The 23,432-nt window shown below is 53.1% G+C and overlaps 1 protein-coding gene across 1 annotated transcript; it reads right to left on the bottom strand.

Moving 5' to 3' along the window:
- Positions 1-128: 128 nt before the first annotated feature.
- Positions 129-23,093, bottom strand: SLC38A7 (solute carrier family 38 member 7). Its single transcript, XM_075189421.1, has 11 exons — positions 23,006-23,093; positions 20,483-20,754; positions 19,350-19,548; positions 19,081-19,222; positions 18,248-18,346; positions 16,508-16,565; positions 16,309-16,423; positions 15,755-15,902; positions 10,465-10,664; positions 10,214-10,268; positions 129-2,026 (listed from the first exon to the last, which is right to left on the bottom strand). The coding sequence occupies exons 2-11, from the start codon at positions 20,711-20,713 to the stop codon at positions 1,924-1,926; spliced, it is 1,350 nt and encodes a 449-aa protein (XP_075045522.1). The 5' UTR covers positions 20,714-20,754; positions 23,006-23,093; the 3' UTR covers positions 129-1,923.
- Between the last annotated feature and the right edge of the window lie 339 nt (positions 23,094-23,432).

Here is a 23,432-nt window from a genome sequence, read left to right as displayed (position 1 = left end):
CTTTCTCGATTTGCTTTTCTGTCCTTAGAGACATTCATTGTTAAACAATGCAAAGTTGATCACATTATATTAAACGTACATCATTTCAGTAGACAAAGGTGTAAGAGAAGGTTCCACAAGTCACACGATTGTGCGGAAGGCATTTAAATTCCTTTATTAGTTTTAAAAAAAAAAAACATTTGACAACTGTTACGTCATTAAATACTGGCCTGAATCACACGGAGCACCCAGAAATGCAGCCCCTGTAATACCTGGCAGATGTTCATAGAGGGCTGGCAGGAAGCCAATGTGCACTAAAACATAATATGAGGTAAAAATAACATGCGATGGTCGCGCAGTCTCCACCCTAAATCTCTTCTCCCAGCATCCTCTGCAGCAGAGCATGGGACCGGAGACAGATTCCAAGAGGAGATGGTATAGCAGCATGGTCATGTGACAGACATCAGCCAATGAGTGTAAACTATATCATCATCAAATCTGCAAATCCCTTTGTTCTGAATTCTCAAATTTAAAGTATAATTGTCAAGTACACACCGTGTACGCAGCCATCTTGTGGGCTGACCTCAGCTTCATCAATATAGTCTATCAATTCACTGGGAAAGCAGGGCCTGATGAGAGGGACAGCGGTTCGTTGATGTCACTGGCTCCTAGCAAACATACACGATGCATACATGTGGGTGACATGAGCGGAGATCCCACAATCATTTCTTAAATGACCAAATGAGAAAGTGGAAAACCTAATTACACACAAATCTAGATGAAATGGACAAAGGGTTTTGATGGGAGAAAATGGTCACAACATTTCTGATATTAAAACTGATTTATCAGGTCACAATGTTGGTGAGTTTATAAAACTAATATAAGACCTCCGACCCCCCCACTAAGAAGCATGAAAACAGCAGGCGGCTGAAGCTTCCTTGGAAGTTCCTAATGAGCTGTAAATTGCCTTATATAATACAGCAGTTTGTATCTTACACACTCGTCCCAGGAGAAATGTGTCTGAGAGGCTGTGTGTTGACTTAAGAAGTATTATCTCCTAAATATAACCAATAACAATACATGAGGAAGCAGAGCTGAGCCTTCTAAGAGGGAACATGCTGGCACCTAATACAGTGTGACACAGGTCTTGGTTTGGGAACTTAAAGGAACAAATAATGATTAGGTTAATATAAACACACGTAGAGACTAAGTATATAGAACATAAAACATTTCAGCGTAATCAATACAAAACAATATAAAAATGTGCAATGCTATCAAACATCCCTTAAAATCACAAAACAAAGATATCGTTCTCCCAGAATCCCATGCACTTTGCTTATTTGACTAAGGATCTGGAGGTTTCGGAGTCTCTCATGGTGGCCGTGAGAGGCTCCATCTGCCAGATGGTAACAGGAGCTTTTGGTGATGATCATCGGCTGTTTTTATTTCAATCTTTCCTCAATTCAGTTTGTTCTTAGCAGAAAACTCACAAGTCGATCCCTGATCTCTGGAATAACGGACTGTACTGAACAGGATGTCGGAGCAGGAATGGGACCAAGTAGAACTTGCTTTACCCCGTAAACCAGAGGTTGGAGCTATTTACAGGACTCCTCTATAACGACTGCCAGTAACGCCTGTGAGTGCAGCCGGCCTCATGTATTAGTGTTTCTTCTATTAAATAAAGTAGCAATTAGATATAAACCGCCAGGGCCTCCGTACAGGGAAGGATTGAAGACATTGTCTGTTACAGCAGCTGCAGAGAACAGGTACCGGGGACTTTGTGCAGGACTCATTGATATGATATCAGGGTTATGTTCAGCTCGCTCCGGTCACACAGAGGTAATGGGGGATGAACTGAGTGTGGTGCAGGAATGTGATGTATAGATCTCGGCTATTCAAGTAATTTCTTGCAGATTGTAATGTTCGGAGACCAGATGTTATGGGTCAACCCATTAGATCCACAAAGATGGCCTTGGTAGTGGTCTGTCCAAAGATGAAGGCTCCAATTGTGACCATGGTAACTCCGTAAGTGAGCAATGCCCACCAGCTAGAAGGATGAAACAAGCTGCGGTGAGACCTACACAATGTATGGTCCATGTCCTGAGCGCCCACTGTCCTGTGGCACTACCCCATACCTGACACTACTACACACACTGCCCCCTGCACTACCCCATACCTGACACTACACCACACACTGCCCCCTGCACTACCCCATAACAGACACTACTACACACACTGCACCCTGCACTACCCCATACCTGACACTACTACACACACTGCCCCCTGCACTACCCCATACCTGACACTACACCACACACTGCCCCCTGCACTACCCCATACCTGACACTGCTACACACACTGCCCCCTGCACTACCCCATACCTGACAGTGCTACACACACTGCCCCCTGCACTACCCCATACCTGACACTACACCACACACTGCCCTCTGCACTACCCCATACCTGACACTGCTACACACACTGCCCCCTGCACTACCCCATACCTGACACTGCTACACACACTGCCCCCTGCACTACCCCATACCTGACAGTGCTACACACACTGCCCCCTGCACTACCCCATACCTGACACTGCTACACACACTGCCCCCTGCACTACCCCATACCTGACACTGCTACACACACTGCCCCCTGCACTACCCCATACCTGACACTGCTACACACACTGCCCCCTGCACTACCCCATACCTGACACTACACCACACACTGCCCCCTGCACTACCCCATACCTGACACTACACCACACACTGCCCCCTGCACTACCCCATACCTGACACTGCTACACACACTGCCCCCTGCACTACCCCATACCTGACACTGCTACACACACTGCCCCCTGCACTACCCCATACCTGACACTACTACACACACTGCCCCCTGCACTACCCCATACCTGACACTGCTACACACACTGCCCCCTGCACTACCCCATACCTGACACTACTACACACACTGCCCCCTGCAATACCCCATACCTGACACTGCTACACACACTGCCCCCTGCACTATCCCATACCTGACACTACTACACACACTGTACCCTGCACTACCCCATACCTGACACTACACCACACACTGCCCCCTGCACTACCCCATACCTGACACTACACCACACACTGCCCCCTGCACTACCCCATACCTGACACTACTACACACACTGCCCCCTGCACTACCCCATACCTGACACTACACCACACACTGCCCCCTGCACTACCCCATACCTGACACTACACCACACACTGCCCCCTGCACTACCCCATACCTGACACTGCTACACACACTGCCCCCTGCACTACCCCATACCTGACACTGCTACACACACTGCCCCCTGCACTACCCCATACCTGACAGTGCTACACACACTGCCCCCTGCACTACCCCATACCTGACACTGCTACACACACTGCCCCCTGCACTACCCCATACCTGACACTGCTACACACACTGCCCCCTGCACTACCCCATACCTGACACTGCTACACACACTGCCCCCTGCACTACCCCATACCTGACACTACACCACACACTGCCCCCTGCACTACCCCATACCTGACACTACACCACACACTGCCCCCTGCACTACCCCATACCTGACACTGCTACACACACTGCCCCCTGCACTACCCCATACCTGACACTGCTACACACACTGCCCCCTGCACTACCCCATACCTGACACTACTACACACACTGCCCCCTGCAATACCCCATACCTGACACTGCTACACACACTGCCCCCTGCACTATCCCATACCTGACACTACTACACACACTGTACCCTGCACTACCCCATACCTGGCACTACACCACACACTGCCCTCTGCACTACCCCATACCTGACACTACTACACACACTGCCCCCTGCACTACCCCATACCTGACACTACACCACACACTGCCCCCTGCACTACCCCATACCTGACACTACACCACACACTGCCCCCTGCACTACCCCATACCTGACACTACACCACACACTGCCCCCTGCACTACCCCATACCAGACACTGCTACACACACTGCCCCCTGCACTACCCCATACCTGACACTGCTACACACACTGCCCCCTGCACTACCCCATACCTGACAGTGCTACACACACTGCCCCCTGCACTACCCCATACCTGACACTACTACACACACTGCACCCTGCACTACCACATACCTGACACTGCTACACACACTGCCCCCTGCACTACCCCATACCTGACACTGCTACACACTGCCCCCTGCACTACCCCATACCTGACACTGCTACACACACTGCCCCCTGCACTACCCCATACCTGACACTGCTACACACTGCCCCCTGCACTACCCCATACCTGACACTACTACACACACTGCCCCCTGCACTACCCCATACCTGACACTGCTACACACACTGCCCCCTGCACTACCCCATACCTGACACTGCTACACACACTGCCCCCTGCACTACCACATACCTGACACTGCTACACACACTGCCCCCTGCACTACCCCATACCTGACACTACACCACACACTGCACCCTGCACTACCCCATACCTGACACTACTACACACACTGCCCCCTGCACTACCCCATACCTGACACTGCTACACACACTGCCCCCTGCACTACCCCATACCTGACAGTGCTACACACACTGCCCCCTGCACTACCCCATACCTGACACTACTACACACACTGCCCCCTGCACTACCCCATACCTGACACTGCTACACACACTGCCCCCTGCACTACCCCATACCTGACACTGCTACACACACTGCACCCTGCACTACCCCATACCTGACACTGCTACACACACTGCCCCCTGCACTACCCCATACCTGACACTACACCACACACTGCCCTCTGCACTACCCCATACCTGACACTGCTACACAAACTGCTCCCTGCACTACCCCATACCTGACACTGCTACACACACTGCCCCGTGCACTACCCCATACCTGACACTGCTACACACACTGCCCCGTGCACTACCCCATACCTGACACTGCTACACACACTGCCCCCTGCACTACCCCATACCTGACACTGCTACACACACTGCCCCCTGCACTACCCTATACCTGACACTACTACACACACTGCCCCCTGCACTACCCCATACCTGACACTGCTACACACACTGCCCTCTGCACTACCCCATACCTGACACTACTACACACACTGCCCCCTGCACTACCCCATACCTGACAGTGCTACACACACTGCCCCCTGCACTACCCCATACCTGACAGTGCTACACACACTGCCCCCTGCACTACCCCATACCTGACACTGCTACACACACTGCCCCCTGCACTACCCCATACCTGACACTGCTACACACACTGCCCCCTGCACTACCCCATACCTGACACTACACCACACACTGCCCCCTGCACTACCCCATACCTGACACTGCTACACACACTGCACCCTACACTACCCCATACCTGACACTACTACACACACTGCCCCCTTCACTACCCCATACCTGACACTGCTACACACACTGCCCCCTGCACTACCCCATACCTGACACTGCTACACACACTGCCCCCTGCACTACCCCATACCTGACACTACTACACACACTGCCCCCTGCACTACCCCATACCTGACACTGCTACACACACTGCACCCTGCACTACCCCATACCTGACACTGCTACACACACTGCCCCCTGCACTACCCCATACCTGACACTACTACACACACTGCCCCGTGCACTACCCCATACCTGACACTACTACACACACTGCCCTCTGCACTACCCCATACCTGACACTACTACACACACTGCCCCCTGCACTACCCCATACCTGACACTACTACACACACTGCACCCTGCACTACCCCATACCTGACACTACACCACACACTGCCCTCTGCACTACCCCATACCTGACACTGCTACACACACTGCCCCCTGCACTACCCCATACCTGACACTACACCACACACTGCCCCGTGCACTACCCCATACCTGACACTGCTACACACACTGCCCCCTGCACTACCCCATACCTGACACTACACCACACACTGCCCCCTGCACTACCCCATACCTGACACTACACCACACACTGCCCCCTGCACTACCCCATACCTGACACTACACCACACACTGCTCCCTGCACTACCCCATACCAGACACTGCTACACACACTGCCCCCTGCACTACCCCATACCTGACACTGCTACACACACTGCCCCCTGCACTACCCCATACCTGACACTGCTACACACACTGCCCCCTGCACTACCCCATACCTGACAGTGCTACACACACTGCCCCCTGCACTACCCCATACCTGACACTGCTACACACACTGCCCCCTGCACTACCCCATACCTGACACTGCTACACACACTGCTCTCTGCACTACCCCATACCTGACACTGCTACACACACTGCCCCCTGCACTACCCCATACCTGACACTGCTACACACACTGCCCTCTGCACTATCCCATACCTGACACTGCTACACACACTGCCCCCTGCACTACCCCATACCTGACACTACACCACACACTGCCCTCTGCACTACCCCATACCTGACACTGCTACACACACTGCCCCCTGCACTACCCCATACCTGACACTGCTACACACACTGCCCCCTGCACTACCCCATACCTGACACTACTACACACACTGCCCCCTGCACTACCCCATACATGACACTACTACACACACTGCCCCCTGCACTACCCCATACCTGACACTACTACACACACTGCCCCCTGCACTACCCCATACCTGACACTACTACACACACTGCCCCCTGCACTACCCCATACCTGACACTGCTACACACACTGCCCCCTGCACTACCCCATACCTGACACTGCTACACACACTGCCCCCTGCACTACCCCATACCTGACAGTGCTACACACACTGCCCCCTGCACTACCCCATACCTGACACTGCTACACACACTGCCCCCTGCACTACCCCATACCTGACACAACACCACACACTGCCCCCTGCAATACCCCATACCTGACACTGCTACACACACTGCACCCTGCACTACCCCATACCTGACACTACTACACACACTGCCCCCTGCACTACCCCATACCTGACAGTGCTACACACACTGCCCCCTGCACTACCCCATACCTGACAGTGCTACACACACTGCCCCCTGCACTACCCCATACCTGACAGTGCTACACACACTGCCCCCTGCACTACCCCATACCTGACACTGCTACACACACTGCCCCCTGCACTACCCCATACCTGACACAACACCACACACTGCCCCCTGCACTACCCCATACCTGACACTGCTACACACACTGCCCCCTGCACTACCCCATACCTGACACTGCTACACACACTGCCCCCTGCACTACCCCATACCAGACACTACTACACACACTGCCCCCTGCACTACCCCATACCTGACACTGCTACACACACTGCCCCCTGCACTACCCCATACCAGACACTACTACACACACTGCCCCCTGCACTACCCCATACCTGACACTGCTACACACACTGCCCTCTGCACTACCCCATACCTGACACTACTACACACACTGCCCCCTGCACTACCCCATACCTGACACTACTACACACACTGCCCCCTGCAATACCCCATACCTGACACTACTACACACACTGCCCCCTGCAATACCCCATACCTGACACTGCTACACACACTGCCCCCTGCACTACCCCATACCTGACACTACACCACACACTGCCCCCTGCACTACCCCATACCTGACACTACACCACACACTGCCCTCTGCACTACCCCATACCTGACACTGCTACACACACTGCCCCCTGCACTACCCCATACCTGACACTGCTACACACACTGCCCTCTGCACTATCCCATACCTGACACTGCTACACAAACTGCCCTCTGCACTATCCCATACCTGGCACTACCCCATACCTGACACTACACCACACACTGCTCCCTGCACTACCCCATACCTGACACTATACCACACCACACACTGCTCCCTGCACTACCCCATGCCTGACACTGCTACACACACTGCCCCGTGCACTACCCCATACCTGACACTGCTACACACACTGCCCCCTGCACTACCCCATACCTGACACTGCTACACACACTGCACCCTACACTACCCCATACCTGACACTACTACACACACTGCCCCGTGCACTACCCATACCTGACACTGCTACACACACTGCACCCTGCACTACCCCATACCTGACACTGCTACACACACTGCCCCCTGCACTACCCCATACCTGACACTGCTACACACACTGCCCCCTGCACTACCCCATACCTGACACTACTACACACACTGCACCCTGCACTACCCCATACCTGACACTACACCACACACTGCCCTCTGCACTACCCCATACCTGACACTGCTACACACACTGCACCCTGCACTACCCCATACCTGACACTGCTACACACACTGCCCCCTGCACTACCCCATACCTGACACTGCTACACACACTGCACCCTACACTACCCCATACCTGACACTACTACACACACTGCCCCGTGCACTACCCCATACCTGACACTACTACACACACTGCCCTCTGCACTACCCCATACCTGACACTACTACACACACTGCCCCCTGCACTACCCCATACCTGACACTACTACACACACTGCACCCTGCACTACCCCATACCTGACACTACACCACACACTGCCCTCTGCACTACCCCATACCTGACACTGCTACACACACTGCCCCCTGCACTACCCCATACCTGACACTACACCACACACTGCCCCGTGCACTACCCCATACCTGACACTACACCACACACTGCCCTCTGCACTACCCCATACCTGACACTACACCACACACTGCCCCCTGCACTACCCCATACCTGACACTACTACACACACTGCCCCCTGCAATACCCCATACCTGACACTACACCACACACTGCCCCCTGCACTACCCCATACCTGACACTACTACACACACTGCCCCCTGCACTACCCCATACCTGACACTACACCACACACTGCCCCCTGCACTACCCCATACCTGACACTGCTACACACACTGCCCCGTGCACTACCCCATACCTGACACTACTACACACACTGCCCCCTGCACTACCCCATACCTGACACTACACCACACACTGCCCCCTGCACTACCCCATACCTGACACTGCTACACACACTGCCCCGTGCACTACCCCATACCTGACACTGCTACACACACTGCCCCGTGCACTACCCCATACCTGACACTGCTACACACACTGCCCCCTGCACTACCCCATACCTGACACTGCTACACACACTGCCCCCTGCACTACCCCATACCTGACACTGCTACACACACTGCACCCTGCACTACCCCATACCTGACACTACTACACACACTGCCCTCTGCACTACCCCATACCTGACACTGCTACACACACTGCCCTCTGCACTACCCCATACCTGACACTACACCACACACTGCTCCCTGCACTACCCCATACCTGACACTACACCACACACTGCCCCCTGCACTACCCCATACCTGACACTGCTACACACACTGCCCTCTGCACTATCCCATACCTGACACTGCTACACACACTGCCCCCTGCACTACCCCATACCTGACACTGCTACACACACTGCCCTCTGCACTATCCCATACCTGACACTGCTACACACACTGCCCCCTGCACTACCCCATACCTGACACTACACCACACACTGCCCCCTGCACTACCCCATACCTGACACTACACCACACACTGCCCCCTGCACTACCCCATACCTGACACTGCTACACACACTGCCCCCTGCACTACCCCATACCTGACACTACTACACACACTGCCCCCTGCACTACCCCATACCTGACACTACTACACACACTGCCCCCTGCACTACCCCATACCTGACACTGCTACACACACTGCCCCCTGCACTACCCCATACCTGACACTACTACACACACTGCCCCCTGCACTACCACATACCTGACACTGCTACACACACTGCCCCCTGCACTACCCCATACCTGACACTACACCACACACTGCCCTCTGCACTACCCCATACCTGACACTACACCACACACTGCCCCCTGCACTACCCCATACCTGACACTACTACACACACTGCCCACACACTAATTATACCTGAACCCAAACTCAATGGAAAAGAGAAATCCTGAGTGAACCGTCTACAATTTGCTAACAGGACTATTTGTGCGTTGTTACATATTCACCTTCTACTCTTCTGCTCCTGGATCTCTGATAGCTTCAGGTTTATGAGGCAGAGACCTGCTCAAGACAGACAGAATTTCATTAATTCCCCATCAAAATGGATCCATCACGAGTCTATAAATCATATAATATTCAGTAATTGTCCACATGACACTTTGTTAATATACGATGTGTACGTAAGTGGCCGTCCCTCAACGGAACCCATCAAAATGTGTCTCTAAACCCAAAACATATTTATCAGCAATTTTCTAACCTGGAAATATAAATATGAAACAAGCTGCGAGGCCGCCAATGATGGAGATCACTCTCCCGATGTCTGGAATGAACAGCGCCAAGAGCAGCGTCAGCGCAAACCAGGTCACGGTCTGTAAGATTCGGCGACGACATTCTCTGCGCGGTTCCTCACCAGGTTCTTGTGCTGTAAATCTCAACCACAGTCCCTCCAGCACCGCCCTGTGGAGGAGAAGGGCACATTACATACGTGACGGCTCATGTCACAGACGTCTGTTGTTCTCCGGGCAGGAGGTGGATTATTCCGCACTGTTTACAGTATACACCGGAGCGTATAAAGCGGCCAGAATCCAACAGCCGCAGACAGGAAAAAAGTCCTAAATACAAATGAACAAGTTGCCGCATGAGGAGATCCTCACAGTATATCTCTGTACGCTCTGTATTACTACACAACGGGGGATATTTACTAACATTGCTCAAAGCCGCAAATCTGCAGTAATACATAGCCTCAGGATCTGACGGCAGAAAAGGTTCATCTAGCCGGTCCTTGTGCCTTAACCAAGGGGCACCACTATGGCAACAAATACAGTTTATACAGCTTATCCAAATTCTACACAGATGCACAGCGCCAATATTGCAAATCAAACATTTTCCTGCAGCGGCGGTGGAATAAGGTGAGGGGGATCTCTTGAGGGGTGTCCCGCTACCAATGCCTCGTCCTACGGAGCCGAGTGTCCCACTACCGCTACCTCATCCTACGGAGCCGAGTGTCCCGCTACCACTACCTCGTCCTATGGAGCAAGGTGTCCTGCTACCACTACCTCGTCCTACGGAGCCGGAGTGTCCCGCTACCACTACCACGTCCTACGGAGCAAGGTGTCCTGCTACCACTACCTCGTCCTACGGAGCCGGAGTGTCCCGCTACCAATACCTCGTCCTACGGCGCCGAGTGTCCCGCTACCACTACCTCGTCCTACGGAGCCGGAGTGTCCCGCTACTGCTACCTCATCCTACGGAGCCGAGTGTCCCGCTACCACTACCACGTCCTACGGAGCAAGGTGTCCTGCTACCACTACCTCGTCCTACGGAGCCGGAGTGTCCCGCTACCAATACCTCGTCCTACGGCGCCGAGTGTCCCGCTACCACTACCTCGTCCTACGGAGCCGGAGTGTCCCGCTACTGCTACCTCATCCTACGGAGCCGAGTGTCCCGCTACCACTACCTCGTCCTACGGAGCAGGGTGTCCCGCTATCACTACCTCGTCCTACGGAGCCGGGTGGCCCGCTACCACTACCTCGTCCTACAGAGCCGAGTGTCCCACTAACACTACCTTGTCCTACGGAGCCGGGTGGCCCGCTACCGTGTCCTACGGAGCCGAGTGCAACAAATACAGTTTATACAGCTTATCCAAATTCTACACAGATGCACAGCGCCAATATTGCAAATCAAACATTTTCCTGCAGCGGCGGCGGAATAAGGTGAGGGGGATCTCTTGAGGGGTGTCCCGCTACCAATGCCTCGTCCTACGGAGCCGAGTGTCCGACTACCGCTACCTCATCCTACGGAGCCGAGTATCCCGCTACCACTACCTCGTCCTATGGAGCAAGGTGTCCCGCTACCACTACCTCGTCCTACGGAGCCGGGGTGTCCCGCTACCACTACCTCGTCCTACAGAGCCGAGTGTCCCACTACCACTACCTCGTCCTACGGAGCCAGGTGTCCCGCTACCACTACCTCATCCTACGGGGCCGAGTGTCCCACTACCGCTACCTTGTCCTACAGAGCCAGGTGTCCCACTACCACTACCTCGCCCTACGAAGCAGAGTGTCCCACTACCACTACCTCATCCTACGGAGCCGAGTGTCCCGCTATCACTACCTCGTCCTACGGATCCAGGTGTCCCTCTACCACTACCTCGTCCTACGGGGCCGAGTGTCCCACTACCGCTACCTTGTCCTACAGAGCCAGGTGTCCCACTACCACTACCTCGCCCTACGGAGCCGAGTGTCCCACTACCGCTACCTCATCCTACGGAGCCGAGTGTCCCGCTACCACTACCTCGTCCTATGGAGCAAGGTGTCCCGCTACCACTACCTCGTCCTACGGAGCCGGGGTGTCCCGCTACCACTACCTCGTCCTACAGAGCCGAGTGTCCCACTACCACTACCTCGTCCTACGGAGCCAGGTGTCCCGCTACCACTACCTCATCCTACGGGGCCGAGTGTCCCACTACCGCTACCTTGTCCTACAGAGCCAGGTGTCCCACTACCACTACCTCGCCCTACGAAGCAGAGTGTCCCACTACCACTACCTCATCCTACGGAGCCGAGTGTCCCGCTATCACTACCTCGTCCTACGGATCCAGGTGTCCCTCTACCACTACCTCGTCCTACGGAGCCGGGTGGCCCGCTACCTCGTCCTACAGAGCCAAGTGTCTGGCTACTGCTACCGCGTCCTACGGAGCCGAGTGTCCCGCTATCACTACCTCGTCCTACGGAGCCAGGTGTCCCTCTACCACTACCTCGTCCTACGAAGCCAGGTGTCCCTCTACCACTACCTCGTCCTACAGAGCCGAGTGTCCCGCTATCACTACCTCATCCTACGGGGCCGAGTGTCCCACTACCGCTACCTTGTCCTACAGAGCCAGGTGTCCCACTACCACTACCTTGTCCTACGGAGCCAGGTGTCCCGCTACCACTACCTCATCCTACGGGGCCGAGTGTCCCACTACCGCTACCTTGTCCTACAGAGCCAGGTGTCCCACTACCACTACCTCGCCCTACGAAGCAGAGTGTCCCACTACCACTACCTCATCCTACGGAGCCGAGTGTTCCGCTATCACTACCTCGTCCTACGGATCCAGGTGTCCCTCTACCACTACCTCGTCCTACGGAGCCGGGTGGCCCGCTACCTCGTCCTACAGAGCCAAGTGTCTGGCTACTGCTACCTCGTCCTACGGAGCAGGGTGTCCCGCTATCACTACCTCATCCTACGGAGCTGGGTGGCCCGCTACCGCGTCCTATGGAGCCGAGTGTCCCGCTATCACTACCTCGTCCTACGGAGTCGAGTGTCCCACTACCACTACCTCGTCCTACGAAGCCAGGTGTCCCTCTACCACTACCTCGTCCTACAGAGCCGAGTGTCCCGCTATCACTACCTCATCCTACGGGGCCGAGTGTCCCACTACCGCTACCTTGTCCTACAGAGCCAGGTGTCCCACTACCACTACCTTGTCCTACGGAGCCAGGTGTCCCGCTACCACTACCTCATCCTACGGGGCCGAGTGTCCCACTACCGCTACCTTGTCCTACAGAGCCAGGTGTCCCACTACCACTACCTCGCCCTACGAAGCAGAGTGTCCCACTACCACTACCTCATCCTACGGAGCCGAGTGTCCCGCTATCACTACCTCGTCCTACGGATCCAGGTGTCCCTCTACCACTACCTCGTCCTACGGAGCCGGGTGGCCCGCTACCTCGTCCTACAGAGCCAAGTGTCTGGCTACTGCTACCGCGTCCTACGGAGCCGAGTGTCCCGCTATCACTACCTCGTCCTACGGAGCCAGGTGTCCCTCTACCACTACCTCGTCCTACGAAGCCAGGTGTCCCTCTACCACTACCTCGTCCTACAGAGCCGAGTGTCCCGCTATCACTACCTCATCCTACGGGGCCGAGTGTCCCACTACCGCTACCTTGTCCTACAGAGCCAGGTGTCCCACTACCACTACCTTGTCCTACGGAGCCAGGTGTCCCGCTACCACTACCTCATCCTACGGGGCCGAGTGTCCCACTACCGCTACCTTGTCCTACAGAGCCAGGTGTCCCACTACCACTACCTCGCCCTACGAAGCAGAGTGTCCCACTACCACTACCTCGTCCTACGGAGCCGGGGTGTCCCGCTACCACTACCTCGTCCTACAGAGCCGAGTGTCCCACTACCACTACCTCGTCCTACGGAGCCAGGTGTCCCGCTACCACTACCTCATCCTACGGGGCCGAGTGTCCCACTACCGCTACCTTGTCCTACAGAGCCAGGTGTCCCACTACCACTACCTCGCCCTACGAAGCAGAGTGTCCCACTACCACTACCTCATCCTACGGAGCCGAGTGTCCCGCTATCACTACCTCGTCCTACGGATCCAGGTGTCCCTCTACCACTACCTCGTCCTACGGAGCCGGGTGGCCCGCTACCTCGTCCTACAGAGCCAAGTGTCTGGCTACTGCTACCGCGTCCTACGGAGCCGAGTGTCCCGCTATCACTACCTCGTCCTACGGAGCCAGGTGTCCCTCTACCACTACCTCGTCCTACGAAGCCAGGTGTCCCTCTACCACTACCTCGTCCTACAGAGCCGAGTGTCCCGCTATCACTACCTCATCCTACGGGGCCGAGTGTCCCACTACCGCTACCTTGTCCTACAGAGCCAGGTGTCCCACTACCACTACCTTGTCCTACGGAGCCAGGTGTCCCGCTACCACTACCTCATCCTACGGGGCCGAGTGTCCCACTACCGCTACCTTGTCCTACAGAGCCAGGTGTCCCACTACCACTACCTCGCCCTACGAAGCAGAGTGTCCCACTACCACTACCTCATCCTACGGAGCCGAGTGTTCCGCTATCACTACCTCGTCCTACGGATCCAGGTGTCCCTCTACCACTACCTCGTCCTACGGAGCCGGGTGGCCCGCTACCTCGTCCTACAGAGCCAAGTGTCTGGCTACTGCTACCTCGTCCTACGGAGCAGGGTGTCCCGCTATCACTACCTCATCCTACGGAGCTGGGTGGCCCGCTACCGCGTCCTATGGAGCCGAGTGTCCCGCTATCACTACCTCGTCCTACGGAGTCGAGTGTCCCACTACCACTACCTCGTCCTACGAAGCCAGGTGTCCCTCTACCACTACCTCGTCCTACGGAGCCGAGTGTCCCGCTACCACTACCTCGTCCTACGGAGCCGAGTGTCCCGCTATCACTACCTCGTCCTACGGAGCCGAGTGTCCCGCTATCACTACCTCGTCCTACGGAGCCGAGTGTCCCGCTATCACTACCTCGTCCTACGGAGCCGAGTGTCCCGCTATCACTACCTCGTCCTACGGAGCCGAGTGTCCCACTACCACTGCCTCAAATCCAGGCTGTCTCAGACCTTCTAATTTGTTCATAGTCAACAATTCTTGTTTTAATAGCGATTCCTTTAGCTCTCATCGGTCAACTTAACACCAAAAAGATAAAAGCTGGACCAACATGAACAAATCCAACATTAGGGCAATGTGTGTAATTAGGCAAAAAAAGGTAGATTGACCTGAACTGACTGCACTCACCGGCCGCAGTAATGCAGGATGGGGTATGATGTCAGCACGCACACAATGATAAATGCTCGAGCGACAGCAACTGGAACATCATTCGATGGGAAGGAGAGGAGAACATCCTGGTCTACACCAGAGCCAAATAACAAGTATCCACACACTCCTAAATATGTTGTGATCAAATTAAAATACAATAAGATTATTGCACCAAAATACCATATAACAAAATCTAGCAACAAAAACATAACCAAACATTGGTGTGTTTCTGGATAAATAGGTAACATGCTTTGCACTCGCCTGTATCCATGAATGGCCAGCAGAACGCTCCAAAGACCTTATGAAACACTTATACATAAAGACATTTGTGAAAGAATCTACATATAAATTAATTTACGTGCCCCCTTAAATGAAGCTCATGGACGGCCATTAATAGCTGTCGTCACTGTCATCCACAATATTAACTTTTTCTTTCATAATCTACTTTTTACTATAGCTACATGTAAGTGAAACACATGTCATACATCCAGCCTACTGACAGACAGACCCTCACACACGGTGCTAGACCCCACCTGTCCCAGTGTAGACACACAATGCAATAAACATGGCAGTGGTCACTATGATCCCCCAGCGTCGCATGTCCTGCTGCTGCATGCTTCCATACACCGGTACACTACTGACATGACACTGTTAGAGACAGAAAACAAGTATACTGTGAGATGACCCTGGTGGGAGAACGCCTGGTAAAGAAACAAAGCACTATCCACAAACCTGATATCCAAAGCATATTGTGGGGACAGCATTAAACACTGCAATCCAAGAGGAGGAGCTGCGGAGAGATGAAAGAAGGTCAACAGTAAGGGGGAGTGACGGGGAGAGTCAACTGAGGGGTAGGGAGTGACGGGGAGAGTCAACTGAGGGGTAGGGAGTGACGGGGAGAGTCAACTGAGGGGTAGGGAGTGACGGGGAGAGTCAACTGAGGGGTAGGGAGTGACGGGGAGAGTCAACTGGAGGCTAGAGAGACTGGGAGAGTCGACTGGAGGGTTGAGAGACGGGGAGAGTCGACTGGAGGGTAGAGAGACTGGGAGAGTCGACTGGAGGGTAGAGAGACGGGGAGAGTCGACTGGAGGGTAGAGAGACGGGGAGAGTCGACTGGAGGGTAGAGAGACGGGGAGAGTCGACTGGAGGGTTGAGAGACGGGGAGAGTCGACTGGAGGGTTGAGAGACGGGGAGAGTCGACTGGAGGGTTGAGAGACGGGGAGAGTCGACTGGAGGGTTGAGAGACGGGGAGAGTCGACTGGAGGGTAGAGAGACTGGGAGAGTCGACTGGAGGGTAGAGAGACTGGGAGAGTCGACTGGAGGGTAGAGAGACGGGGAGAGTCGACTGGAGGGTAGAGAGACGGGGAGAGTCGACTGGAGGGTTGAGAGACGGGGAGAGTCGACTGGAGGGTTGAGAGACGGGGAGAGTCGACTGGAGGGTTGAGAGACGGGGAGAGTCGACTGGAGGGTTGAGAGACGGGGAGAGTCGACTGGAGGGTTGAGAGACTGGGAGAGTCGACTGGAGGGTAGAGAGACGGGGAGAGTCGACTGGAGGGTTGAGAGACGGGGAGAGTCGACTGGAGGGTAGAGAGACTGGGAGAGTCGACTGGAGGGTAGAGAGACTGGGAGAGTCGACTGGAGGGTAGAGAGACGGGGAGAGTCGACTGGAGGGTTGAGAGACTGGGAGAGTCGACTGGAGGGTAGAGAGACGGGGAGAGTCGACTGGAGGGTTGAGAGACGGGGAGAGTCGACTGGAGGGTAGAGAGACGGGGAGAGTCGACTGGAGGGTTGAGAGACGGGGAGAGTCGACTGGAGGGTTGAGAGACTGGGATTGTCGACTGGAGGGTTGAGAGACTGGGAGAGTCGACTGGAGGGTTGAGAGACGGGGAGAGTCGACTGGAGGGTTGAGAGACGGGGAGAGTCGAATGGAGGGTTGAGAGACGGGGAGAGTCGACTGGAGGGTAGAGAGACTGGGAGAGTCGACTGGAGGGTTGAGAGACGGGGAGAGTCGACTGGAGGGTTGAGAGACGGGGAGAGTCGACTGGAGGGTTGAGAGATGGGGAGAGTCAAGAGACAATAGGCAAGACAGAGATGTGTAACATTAAGGGTCAATGGTAGGAGAGAGATGGAAGGAGAGTCAATAGCCAGCACACAGCACACAGGAGAGAGATGGTAAGTGTAAAGAGATAATGGCGGAAGTCAGAATGTGAGCATCAACAAGAGGGAGGCAGAAGGAGAATATTAACTGTAAACAGTCACAAGGTAGAAGCATAACAACCAGAAACAGATATAAAGCCTCAACAATAGAAATGTGCAAACAGAAAGAGAGTTTTAAGCACGAATATTCAAAATAGAACTTAAAAGAAGAACAAGAAAATGTGATGGAACAGAAAGTTCCATCACAAACCCACATGTTAAGGACAGTATAGGACGGGGTCCATGAAACATCATATAGAAAGTGAAGAGAAGTACCTAGACATGATGTTATTAGACGGGATCTCACTGCTTGGCTGGGCACATCGGTAGATGACAATGAAGGTCACATAACATGTTCCAAGAACGCTGAGAGAGCTGGAAGAGATAACGAGACTTGGCATGGACAAAGCACAACGTAATAGGGAACAACAGCACAATAAACAGGGGGAGAGATTAGTTATACTGTTGGGACATCGAGGAAGGCGGACGGCAGCAACTGACTAGGGGTAAACTAGACGCATGATAGTAACTGACTGCAAACACGGAGATTGGAGATCACCCATTCTGCCATAGGAGGTTGTAGGATAAGTATTTATAGTGATACTAAGGCCACCCACACAATGGTCTTCCTTCATGTACTCCAGGCACGATGCAACATATTATCTCCCGGCTTTTGATCTTTTCTAAATGTGGACACAATTCTTTTGTAAATGTTCCACAAACAAAAGTGTAAAGAAGTCCCTACAGTAATGAAATAGTTCATATATATATATCTTTACTGAATACATTTGTTTTTCAGATTTTCAATTAATCATGTTTTACATATCACAATATTTTTTATAACTCAAAATTGTATTAAATCCACATGGGTGACAGCAAACATGTAAAAGATAACAGGAAAGTAAAACAAACACTGTCACAAAGCATCACAATATTTTAAACACAGATGTGTCCAAAATAAAATCAGTGATAAACTGAATCATGTTGTGAATTGGCCCTGACTTGGGGTTAATCCTCTGTGTTCTGGGCTGTCGGTTGGCACCTCTTGGGGGTGGCAGTAATACATGACGTTCGGGGCATACTAGGAGCACGATGATAAAACCACTCACCTGGCATATTTTTGGACACTGATCTCACGTGGTAGTGACAGTGGCAGGATGAGCAAAATTCCGGTGACTGTGATGGTAAATTTGCGGTCTGCATACCATGGGATGGTGCTACCTGGCAGCGAGTGCATCATCGCGCCAAGAACTGCGCACAGGGAGAAAAGAAAGACACAAGATCAGGATCACACGGAGGAGAGATGGAGACGAGAGGGAAGAATGGAGGAGGAACTCATCACAACAGGACAGGTCAGTAAGTATTCCAGGTCCCTCACGTTTATCCAGCTGGTCCCCGATGATGATGAAGAAGGCGATGCAGGTACCGAAAGTGTAAACAGCGATGAGTATCTCGCACAGCACCCCAGCAACACGCCCACAGATCCCTCGCACAACCTCCTGGTACGTCCGCTCGCTGCACGCATCCGCGCAGTGCGCCAGGATGACCAGACCACTTATAATGAAGAGCAGCAGGACCTAGATGGGAATGGGTGAGGACGCCATATCAGGAACCACATAGGGCAGTACAGCAACAAGTCCCACGTACAGGAACAAGTCATGCGTACAGCAACAAGTCCCACATACAGCAACAAGTCCCACGTACAGCAGCAAGTCCCACGTACAGCAACAAGTCCCACGTACAGCAACAAGTCCCACGTACAGCAACAAGTCCCACATACAGCAACAAGTCCCACATACAGCAACAAGTCCCACATACAGCAACAAGTCACTCGTACAACAAGAAGTCACACGTACAACAACTGCACAGTAACAAACCAATAAGGGTCAGAAATGTATTGAATAAAACCTAGGTTTTATACCAGGACATGCACTGAGCGCTAATAGAGAGGGTTTTCTGGCCTCTACTGTTCACTTACATAAAAATGGCTACAAGTCAGCAGGAAAGGGGACTGTTCACAAGAACTTACATTCTAGGGGGTCGATGTATTAAGCACATTCAAGAGCAAAGTTGAATTATTGAAACTGCCCAATATCTGTATTGATACATAACTGTACCTCTTTATATACAGGTAGTAGCCAACAATGGCAACACCTGGGAAAATGAGGAATACGGCTCATACGCTAAGTAAATTATAGAAATAAATACATGCAGATAATGTGTAATTAATAGTTTGATGAGTATGACACAATGTTACCCAAATCTGACCCCGATCGGGCATTTATGGGATATTTTGGATCAATGCCTGAGAGAGCCAAACCTCAGCAAAGTTCTGCACAAACCCACACGTTGGTAGACCAGACACCATGGCACATACAGACCATACGCCGTATCAGTCTGTACATAGTCCAGACTAGGTCTAGCTGGGTGTGTAAAACGGGATTACATCTGTTATATCCTTATACGTCCCTCTGTACCTATATCTGTCACAGGTTACTATACACTACTTACCAGCTGCAGCACTATCCCTGCAGTGACTCCTCCCGCTGCGCTGAAGGCAGCGGGGAAGTTAAGCAGCCCAGCTCCCAGCGCTGCGTTTACAACTATGAAGACGGCACCGATGGAAGATGTCCCTCCGGTCAGCCTCCTGGTCTCCGGGACAATGGGGCTCTGCAGGAGGCGAGCGCGTTCCCCTGCATCCCACGAATACTCTGCATTGATGCCTACGTTACCCAGGGACATCTTGCTTGGGACAATGATGACAGCATCCGTCTGGGACTTTTCTGCATGGGACACAGATTGCAATAAGTCAGCAGCCGCACAGCTAATGATGTGATCAGCACATCCCAGTATAAGACCTAGTGTCACTTCCCTCACTGCCGCTATCTGTCCACACACACATGAGGTTTATGCTTCTAGCAGGAAACTGTGACCTTTCCCTCATTGCAAAGTGCTGACTGGCCAGAGATTAACCACCTCCCCACCCCAGCATAACGTATATCAGCAGGGAGGAGAGGGGGACAAGTGCCCACCAGGTATAACATAGGTATGTAGGTGCAGCACTGTGGCTCAGCGGTTAGTATTACATATAGGGTGGCTCAGTGGTATTATCTATACGGTGGCTTGGTGGTTAGTATTATATATATAGTGACTCAGTGGTTATTATCTTTATGGTGGCTCAGTGGTTAGTATTATCTATAAAGTGGCTCAGTGGTTAGTATTATATATAGAGTGACTCAGTGGTTAGTATTATCTATAGAGTGGCTCAGTGGTTAGTATTATCTATAGAATGGCTCAGTGGTTAGTATTATAGAGTGACTCAGTGGTTAGTATTATCTATATAGTGGCTCAGTGGTTAGTATTATAGAGTGACTCAGTGGTTAGTATTATATATAGAGTGACTCAGTGGTTAGTATTATCTATAGAGTTACTCAGTGGTTAGTATTATATATAGAGTGACTCAGTGGTTAGTATTATCTATAGAGTTACTCAGTGGTTAGTATTATCTATAGAGTGGCTCAGTGGTTAGTATTATATATAGAGTGGCTCAGTGGTTAGTATTATCTATAGGGTGGCTCAGTGGTTAGTATTATTTATAGGGTGGCACAGTGGTTTCAATTTCTACCTCACAGCAATGGGGTCATGAGTTTCAATCCTAACCATGGCCTTATCTGTATTTCCTCCCACACTCCAAAAACCTACTGGTAGTTTGATTGGCTACTGACAAAATTAACACTAGTCTGTGTGTGTGTTAGGGAATTTAGACTGTAAGCTCCAATGGGGCAGGGACTGATGTGAGTGACAAAAATTCACTGTACAGACATTCCCACAGCAGCCTCTGAGAGCTAGTGTGAGAATGGAATGCAATGTACTTTCTATCTGCCCCCCCTGGGGTGTTAGGGCCGGGGGTATATTACAGTGTGGGGCACCTCAGTCACTATCTGCCCCCCTGGGGTGCTAGGGCCGGGGGTATATTACAGTGTGGGGCCCCTCAGTCACTATCTGCCCCTCAGTCACTATCTGCCCCCCTGGGGTGCTAGGACCGGGGGTATATTACAGTGTGGGGCCCCTCAATCACTATCTGCCCCTCAGTCACTATCTGCCCCCCTGGGGTGCTAGGACCGGGGGTATATTACAGTGTGGGGCCCCTCAGTCACTATCTGCCCCTCAGTCACTATCTGCCCCCCTGGGGTGCTAGGACCGGGGGTATATTACAGTGTGGGGCCCCTCAGTCACTATCTGCCCCTCTGGGGTGCTAGGACCGGGGGTATATTACAGTGTGGGGCCCCTCAGTCACTATCTGCCCCTCTGGGGTGCTAGGACCGGGGGTATATTACAGTGTGGGGCCCCTCAGTCACTATCTGCCCCTCTGGGGTGCTAGGACCGGGGGTATATTACAGTGTGGGGCCCCTCAATCACTATCTGCCCCTCAGTCACTATCTGCCCCCCTGGGGTGCTAGGACCGGGGGTATATTACAGTGTGGGGCCCCTCAGTCACTATCTGCCCCCCTGGGGTGCTAGGACCGGGGGTATATTACAGTGTGGGGCCCCTCAGTCACTATCTGCCCCTCAGTCACTATCTGCCCCCCTGGGGTGCTAGGACCGGGGGTATATTACAGTGTGGGGCCCCTCAGTCACTATCTGCCCCTCTGGGGTGCTAGGGCCGGGGGTATATTACAGTGTGGGGCCCCTCAGTCACTATCTGCCCCTCAGTCACTATCTGCCCCCCTGGGGTGCTAGGACCGGGGGTATATTACAGTGTGGGGCCCCTCAGTCACTATCTGCCCCTCTGGGGTGCTAGGACCGGGGGTATATTACAGTGTGGGGCCCCTCAGTCACTATCTGCCCCTCAGTCACTATCTGCCCCCCTGGGGTGCTAGGACCGGGGGTATATTACAGTGTGGGGCCCCTCAGTCACTATCTGCCCCTCTGGGGTGCTAGGACCGGGGGTATATTACAGTGTGGGGCCCCTCAGTCACTATCTGCCCCTCAGTCACTATTTGCCCCCCGCCCGGGTACATGAGACGATCTTACCTGGTCAGCGGCGGCTTATAGGTCACGTGATCGGCCGCTCCTGTCACATGACCGCCGCGCACAGCCCTCTGGGAGTTGTAGTCTGATGATCTCAGCCTCACCCTGCCCTCTGCTGGCTGTAATGTGTAATACATATATATATATATATATATATATATATATATATCTGCTGTGTGAGAGGGGTGATGAGTACAACATACCTGTATTATAATACAGTGACTTTAATAATAATAATAATAACTACATATTTCCAGCCCTGTATATGGGGGGGGGGGAATCTTGACATGAAACACAAAGTAAAAGATGGCTTTGCCCCATGGGCTGACAATCTACAAGGTGTGGGGAACACACTATACAGAAGGTAAAGATGGCCTTGCCCCATGAGCTGACAATCTACAAGGTGTGGGGAACACACTATACAGAAGGT

Source organism: Mixophyes fleayi, chromosome 10 (assembly GCF_038048845.1).
Source record: "Mixophyes fleayi isolate aMixFle1 chromosome 10, aMixFle1.hap1, whole genome shotgun sequence".
In the NCBI taxonomy this organism is placed as follows: Eukaryota; Metazoa; Chordata; class Amphibia; order Anura; family Limnodynastidae; genus Mixophyes; species Mixophyes fleayi.
This window is presented reverse-complemented; position numbering and strand designations above follow the sequence as displayed.

What these genes read in the sequence shown, in the direction of transcription:
- SLC38A7 (XM_075189421.1), bottom strand. Translation starts at nt 20,713, where the DNA reads ATGTCCCTGGGTAACGTAGGCATCAATGCAGAGTATTCGTGGGATGCA. An exon ending in GTGTGTCTACACTGGGACAG is followed by an intron (nt 15,903 to 16,308) that starts GTGGGGTCTAGC and finishes CAACATATTTAG; the next exon opens with GAGTGTGTGGATACTTGTTA. An exon ending in ATCCTGCATTACTGCGGCCG is followed by an intron (nt 10,665 to 15,754) that starts GTGAGTGCAGTC and finishes TCTCCTCCACAG; the next exon opens with GGCGGTGCTGGAGGGACTGT.